The 7,950-nt window shown below is 48.8% G+C and overlaps 1 protein-coding gene across 1 annotated transcript; it reads left to right on the plus strand.

Annotated features, from left to right (window-relative positions):
* Positions 1-3,683: 3,683 nt before the first annotated feature.
* On the plus strand, positions 3,684-4,450 carry LOC121856466. Its single transcript, XM_042352071.1, has 2 exons — positions 3,684-4,143; positions 4,233-4,450. Exons 1-2 carry the CDS (start codon positions 3,684-3,686, stop codon positions 4,448-4,450), a joined length of 678 nt encoding a protein of 225 aa, XP_042208005.1.
* The last annotated feature ends 3,500 nt before the right edge of the window (positions 4,451-7,950 follow it).

Consider the following 7,950-nt stretch of genomic DNA (forward strand, 5'->3'; position numbering starts at 1 on the left):
CCGGAGAGTCGTGTAGCCCAGAGCCTGTCCTACTATCGTTGCCCTCCTCTCTTATATGGTCGTCGCTTTTTGTCGTGGAGGGGGTGAAGGGGCATGAGGGGTGGGAAGGGCGGAGAGGAGGGGAGGGTGTGGAGAGGAGGAGGAGTGTGAAGGGGGGAGGAGGGGTGGAGAGGGAGGGTGAAGGGCGTGAGGGTGAGGAAGGGAAGGAAGGACGGGAGAGGAGTGGAGGAGTGGTGAAGGGCGTGGAGGGGCGTGGAGGAGGGAAGGAAGGGGCGGAGGAGTGTGGAAGGGAGTGAAGGGGTGTGGAGAGGAGTGGAGGGGCGAGGGCGTGGAGGGGCGTGGAGGGGGATATAATAATAATAATAATAATAATAATAATAATAATAATAATAAACGGTTTATTGAAAAGTTCTGCAGCCCGAAGGCTGAAAATATACATTGGACATGAATGACTTATTACATACAGGTTTAACAAAGCCTTCATTAGAGAAAGGTAAAGGAACATACAGTGAACATACAGATTAATGTTTACACAGAGGGGGGGCAAACACAGTTCCATTTAGCGTGACAATATCTCCATACCTGCTGGTTCAACGCCTCCTGACACCCTTGGCTGACACACTCTAGTTTGGCACTCTTAAATGACACCCTAGGTTGGCACTCACTACAGGTTGGCACTATTGACACTTGGAGGGAAGACGAGAGATGGGTCGGTGAGAAATGGGGAAATGGTAAAATGGGGAAAATGGGGTAAGAGGGAAGGCGGACGAGAGAGAATTGGAAAAATACCCCATTTCCTGAGTAAACAAGGGAGGAAGGCCGTCTGAGCGTAATGGAATGGAGAGAGAAGACTATTACAATCATCCTAGGGTCTGGCAATGGTGGTGGTGGTGGTGGTGGTGGTGGTGGTGGTGGTGGTGGTGGTGGTGGTGGCGGTGGTAGTGGTGGTGGCGGTGGTAGTGGTGGTGGTGGTGGTGGCGGTGGTGGTGGTGTGGTGGTAGTGGTGGTGGCGCTGGTGGTGGTGGTGGTGGCGGTGGTGGTGGTGGTGTGGTGGTGGTGGCGGCGGTGGTGGTGGTGGTGGTGGTGGTGGTGGTGGCGGCGGTGGTGGTGGTGGTGGTGGCGGCGGCGGGGTGGTGGTGGTGGTTGTTTTACGTACACAAAACAAAGTACCATAATAGGCCTTCATGTGTGTGTGTGTGTGTGTGTGTGTGTGTGTGTGTGTGTGTGTGTGTGTGTGTGTGTGTGTGCCCTTAAGATAAATGGAGAAGTTATTTGTAGGTAGACCTAGTTAATAGGCCTATAAACGAGAGGAAACGGCCTATTTCCTCGTGTTATTGTATTATAGATCTTGTACGTACACACACACACACATACACATAAATATACACACACATCACACACACACACACACACACACACCTATAGTATGGGCGGCGTTATGGAGTTAAGGCCCGGCCCATTGCCCTGAAGGTGTATGGGTGGTTGTGGTGGGGTGGTTAGGTAGATGGCGGTGGTGGTCGGTTGTGGTGGTAGTGGTAGTGCTGGTAGTGATGGTGGTAGATAATAGTGGTAGTAATAGGTAGGAAGTAGTAGTAGTAATTGTGGTGATGGGTAGTAGTAGTAGTAGTGGTGGTGATGGTGGTAGTAGTAGGGGTGGTAGTAGTGGTGGTAGTGAACCATTTCTTCACCTACCTTCACCCCACCCCCCATGGGTGGTGACCTGGCCGACAGGTGAGCTGCACAGGTAGCGTCCGTAATTGACTTTTCACTGTTGGGAGAGAGATAACCTTCTCTCACCCTTGTCTCCTGCCTATCTCTCCAGGTGACATGAGAGAGGGGGAGGAAGGGTGATACTCGCCCAAAGGTTAAGTTGGTTAGGTTAGAATTGAAACCAGCCAATATAATACAGGTGTGGACCAATTAGTGGTGTGGGAGGTGTGTGGCTGTTGTTTGTGCCACACACACACACACACCTGGTTGGTTCAACAACTAATGGCTATCATAGAGGACAGTTAGTTACCTTTGACTGGTAACTAACTGGCAGATTAAGTGGTTGACTAATGGTGATGGTTCTGTTTGCCTCGGCTCTGATTGGTCGAAATACAGTCAGTTTCACGCACTGACTGTTGAGTGATTGACTGACTGCCAAATGGTTGACTTTCTGACGACTAAACTGACTGACTGCTGACTCCAAACTTCCTCCCTACCCTCCATGGATCCATTAATGACCCTCCTCCTCCTTCCTTCCGCAGGTTAATTACAGACACGAGATAGTATCAACACACCTGTCCTCACCTCCTCCTCCTCCTCCCTCCTCCTCCTCTCCCTCTTCCCTCTTCCTCTCCTCTTCCTCCTCCTCCTCCTCCTCTTCCTCTCCCCTTCCTCCTCCGTTATCTGTCAAACAGACGACATTTATTAACAAACTTTCAGGTAAAAAAAATGATAACAATAATTAACATCACCAGAGAGCGTAATGACCAAGAATCCTATTGGTGACCTTGAAGGAGGAGAGGGAAGGAGAGAATGAAGGGGTAAGGAGAAGAGGGAAGGGGGCAAGGAAGGAGGTGGAGGGGAAGGAGGGGGAGGAGGGGGAAGGATGACAAGGCCTCCAGCACACACTTGATGGATGAGGATAAATGGTATATTGGCTTCCGGCGTGGAGGCCAACTACTGAGGTCCTGAGGCTCTCTTCCTTCACCTAATCTAACCTAACCTAACCTAACTTGCTTGCCCCTAACCCCTCTCCCTAACCCGTCTCTCCTAACCCGCCTCTCCCACCCTCTCCTGACCCGCCTCTCCCTGACCCACCTCTCCCCACCTCTCCTGACCCGCCTCTCCTGACCCTGGGCCTCCCTCCTGACCTGCCTCCTGACCTGCCTCTCCCTGACCCGCCTCCTGACCTGCTTCTCCCTGATCCGCTTCTCCCTGACCTGAGGAATAAGCCGAGATTTATCGCCGGCTATAAATTCTCTTCAAGATAATACAAAATTGTGAGTAAACCGTTCCTGTGTAAAATGGGCCCCAACCCTAGTGGGCCCCAGTCTTTGTGGGGTCCAGTTCTAGTGGGCCCCAGTCTTTGTGGGGTCCAGTTCTAGTGGGCCCCAGTACTTGTGGGGTCCAGTTCTAGTGGGCCCCAGTACTTGTGGGGCCCCAGTCCTAGTGGGCCCCAGTACTTGTGGGGCCCAGTCCTTGTGGGTCCCAGTACTAGTGAGCCCATAATAATAATAATAATAATAATAATAATAAATCAACACATAACAAACAAAAACAACAACAAACAACCCCCCCCCATTCATGGTCTTCCCTCTTAGGTGATAACTAACCACCCACATTAATCACCTGGTCAGTACTACTCTATATCCGTCCTTGTTATCACCCTCACAAACCCACTGTCTGAGGAATTTAATAACTTGAAAGACTAATTGGACCTGAGCCAGATACCGATGTGATGGTGGGTGGGGTGTGGGTTGTGGTGGGTGGGCTTCTGGGTGGTGTGGGGTGGTTTGGTGGGCTGGGCGGGTGGGTAGGGGCTTGGGTGGGTGGGGGCCTGGTGGTGGGGGTCAGTGGGTACGCGGGGTGGGTTGGGTGGGTGGCTGGTGGATGGGTGGGGGTTGGGTGGTGGGTGGGGTGGTTGGGTGGTGGTGTGGTGAAAGATGCGACAGGTATACACTAGACATTAATTAATGCCTGGTTCACCCTCTCGATACATCAACCATCACAGGTCACCAAGAGCCATCACAGGTCACCAGAAACCATCACAGGTCACCAGGAACCATCACAGGTCACCAGAACCATCACAGGTCATCAGAAACCACATCATCACAGGTCACCAGGAACCATCACAGGTCACCACAGGTCACCAGGAGCCATCACAGGTCACCAGAGTCACGGGTCAACAGATCCATCATAAAACAACAGGAACCATCACAGGTCACCAGGAACCATCACAGGTCACTCAGGAGCCATCACAGATCACCAGGAACCATCACAGGTCACCAGGAGCCATCACAGGTCACCAGGAACCATCACAGGTCACCAGGAACCATCACAGGTCACCAGGAACCATCACAGGTCACCAGGAACCATCACAGGTCACCAGGGTCCATCACAGGCCACCATTAGGAGGTCAGGAAGCGGAGGACAGTTTGAGTTATCAGTGCGGCCAATTTTATGATGATCGTGATGAGAAGCGATTAACCGCATCAATGAAGTTAATTGACTCTATCTGTTAGCGAGTGACCACCTGACAGCTGGCACGATGAGGACGCCACAAGAACCACGGCCTCAGGTCCTCAAACACGGCCTGGAGTCCTCAACCACGGCCTGGAGTCCTCAACCACGGCCTGGAGTCCTCAACCACGGCCTGGAGTCCTCAACCACGGCCTGGAGTCCTCAACCACGGCCTGGAGTCCTCAACCACGTCCTGGACAAGACAAGAACCACGTCCTAAATCTTTAAGAGGAAGGAAGAAGATGTGGAGGCGAGCCGTGAGAAACTATCCCACATATGACCTTGGTTCCTGGGGCGTGGCAAACGTTTCTTGAAGTCAAACGTTTCTTGAAGTCAAACGTTTCTTGAAGTCAAACGTTTCTTGATATTCTTGAAGTCAAACATCTGACATCTAATATATCTCGCCATTTAAAAAACAAAACAAAACTCTCTCTCTCTCTCTCTCCAACACATAATGAGACAATCCACCACAGACAGACAGGCGGAAAAAAATTATTAATTACATCATCTGTATACTTCCATGCTTATTAAAAATGAATATGATGACCTTATGTTAGGGAGCAAGGGAGGATATGGGGGAGAATGTGGGGAGAGAGTGGGGGAGAGGATGTGTAAAGGGGGGGGAGAAGAGAGGACACGCTGGGAGAGGAGGGACGTGGAAGAGAGTGGGGAGAATGTGAGGAGGGGAGGGGGGGGGGGCGACGTGGTTGGGGAGGATATGGCAATGGGAGACAATGGAAGGATGGGGGAGAACTAGGGATAAGGAATGAGGGGTGATTTGGGTGAATAGGTGTAGTATTTGGAGGAGAGGAGGGAGGGAGGAGGAGGGGGAGGAGGGGAGGGGGGAGGAACGCAGCTGGGGTGGCGCCGCCTTGCTCGGCCCTTGGAGAACAGGGGAGAAGGGAGGGGGAGGAGAGAATAGAGAGAGGGAAGAGGAGGAGGAGAGAGAGAGAGAGAGAGAGGGGGTCAGTCAGTTAGGCCTACTCTAGTATTTACCCCTAGGCCTAGGTCTTGTTAATTGTCAGGTGAGATGGAGCAGTAGGAAAAGGGGGAGAAAGAGGAGAGACAGGGGGGGTGTATCCCATCAAGGGGTGTCTGGGGGGAGAAGGAGGAAGGGGGAAGAGGAGGGGGGAAGAGGAAGGGGAGGAAGGAGGGAAGAAGAGGAAGGGGGAGGAAGGAGGGAGGAAGAGAGGGAAGGGAAGAGGAGGGAGAAAGAGGAGAACAGGAGGGAGGAAAAGGAGGGAAGGAAGAGGAGGGGTATACTGTCCCATCATAGTATAATCAGGAGGGGGAAGGAGGGGTCTGGTGTCCACTTAGGGTAGACCATCAAACTCCCTCCTCCCCAAAAACAGAGCCTTTGTTCTCCCTATTGTCCCCAGCGATGTAGGGAAGGGCATCATCTACCTTACATACATACATACACCTACATACATACACCTACATACATACATACATACATACATACATACATACTACCGGACAAGAATTATTTAATGAGGCTTACACGTCCCCAGCCTCACCAGCCCTCACTAGCCCTCACTAGCCCTCACAGCCCTCACCTCCTGCCACTCAAACTTGATTACTTCATCAACCATCAAGTTAACTAACCCCCGTGGTAATATTTTGACCTCGCCTCTTACAGATGTTCCGACTCGATAATAATAATAATAATAATAATAATAATAATAATAATAATAATTAATAATAATATATAATATGTGATAATTGTGTGTTATGGATACTTAGACCTCACCTAAGCGAATACCTAGTGAACGGTGTAACCTGGTAGTTGAAGCACCTAAAACTAACACCTAATGAACGGTGCTTAATAACCCTGATAGTTGAAGAACATAAATAACACTAATGAAGAAAATTAACTAAACAACAATAAAATACGGGATAACTCAAAATAGTTTAGTTTACGGTGAAATAATATATTACCAGGTTTTCTATAATACTTTTACCCCAAACTAAACTAAACAGATATGTAACTCGTAAAACACACCTGGCTACCTTATTATAAAGAATTCACTGTCTCCCCACCTTGTAATTAAAGAATGGATTAAAATTGAGTCGTTAACAGCTGAACTACAACCCAAAACGAATAAGAAAGAAAATAATGTAAATAGAATGCATAAATAAGACAATAAAACAGACGAATTGACAAACTTAGAGAACAAAGAGGAAAACAAAGAAATACAAGTAAATATCTCAAACGAAAAGTGGAATAAGTATTTAATAAGTAAACAAAAGTAATGAAATAAGTAAATAAACAAGTAAACACATAAATAAAACTTGAAACAAAACAAAGGAACAGACAAGCCAACGGTACACACACACACACACACACACACACACACCAAAATCTCGGGTTACATAAGCGACTCGAGTGTGCGACATTCATACAGCACAAATCCAATTACTTCAGTACCCCCCTCCAGCACCACCTCCCAAACAAGTTCTCTCCTAGCTGGTGGGTGGGCGGCCTGCCTTGACAAGGGTCGCCTAGATCAATACAATTCACCCCCTCCCACAAAACAGTTCTGAGTATCACTACGCTAGGATGAAAATACGCCCCTCTGTGTGTGTGTGTGTGTGTGTGTGTGTGTGTGTGTGTGTGTTTGTGTGTCTCAGGGTGTTGTAGATTCGTTGAATTTACTGTTATAAGAGTCCTGAACCTAAGGGCAGGCCATACACCTAATGGGGACAGGCCATAGAACTAAGTGGGACAGGCCATAGAACTAGTGGGGCTGGCCATAGAACTAAGTGGACCTGGCCATAGACCTGAAGACGCCCTAGACCTAAGACTAACCCATACCCCTAAAGGGACCATAGACTAAAGGGAGTCAGATCACAACCCTAATGGGCCCATAGAACCAAGGGGCCCTAGAATCAATGGGGCCTCAGTTCTAATGGACCCCAGACCTAAAAAACCCCTAAAGCAAAAGGGGTCTAAGTTCAAGACTAGGTTAGGTAGGAACATGTTAGTAAATAAAACACTTTACCAACCAGAAAGAGAACTGAGTGCATCATTGCGTGCAGCTCACTCCACCCACAACTCACTCACGCAACACTCATTAACAAACTACCGCCCTAACACACTCAACACTCCACAGTTAACAGTTTTTCTTGAGAAGTTCTCCAATTAGACCAGTAATTCCCCTGTTGACTGGTGAAACAAGGCAGTTAACGAGGTGCTCTAAAATCCTCACCTAACTGACCTGAAACTGAGCCTGACTGACCAGACTGACCTACGTAACCTAATCTAACCTAATATTCATGACCTTTTAAACAAATTCCAGCACACACACACACACACACACACACACACACACACACACACACACACACATGTGTAAAAGAAAGAATGAAAGCTTGACACATAGGAAAAGTCAAATAATTCATTAAAAAGACCAGGAGATAAAGGAAACAGTCGGATAAAGACAGGAATGGCAGGAGAAGACAATGATGTGAATAGATAAATAAGGAAGGGAGAGGGGAGGACGTGTGCGTGTGTGTGTGTGTGTGTGTGTGTGTGTGTGTGTGTTAAATGTCTGTGTGTCTCTCTCTCTCTCTCTCTCTCTCTCTCTCTCTCCGGACATTCAATAAAGTAGGATTAGGATAAGAATAATACTTCTCCCTATTGTCACCCATTACTTGGGGGAGATGTGAGAGAGCTTGAGTACCTAGGGAGGGAGCAGGGGTGTGGGGAGTGAGTAA

Source organism: Homarus americanus, unplaced genomic scaffold, assembly GCF_018991925.1.
Source record: "Homarus americanus isolate GMGI-L3 unplaced genomic scaffold, GMGI_Hamer_2.0 scaffold55002, whole genome shotgun sequence".
Classification (NCBI taxonomy): Eukaryota; Metazoa; Arthropoda; class Malacostraca; order Decapoda; family Nephropidae; genus Homarus; species Homarus americanus.

What these genes read in the sequence shown, in the direction of transcription:
- LOC121856466 (XM_042352071.1), top strand. Translation starts at nt 3,684, where the DNA reads ATGCCTGGTTCACCCTCTCGATACATCAACCATCACAGGTCACCAAGA. An exon ending in AGGTCAGGAAGCGGAGGACA is followed by an intron (nt 4,144 to 4,232) that starts GTTTGAGTTATC and finishes TCTATCTGTTAG; the next exon opens with CGAGTGACCACCTGACAGCT.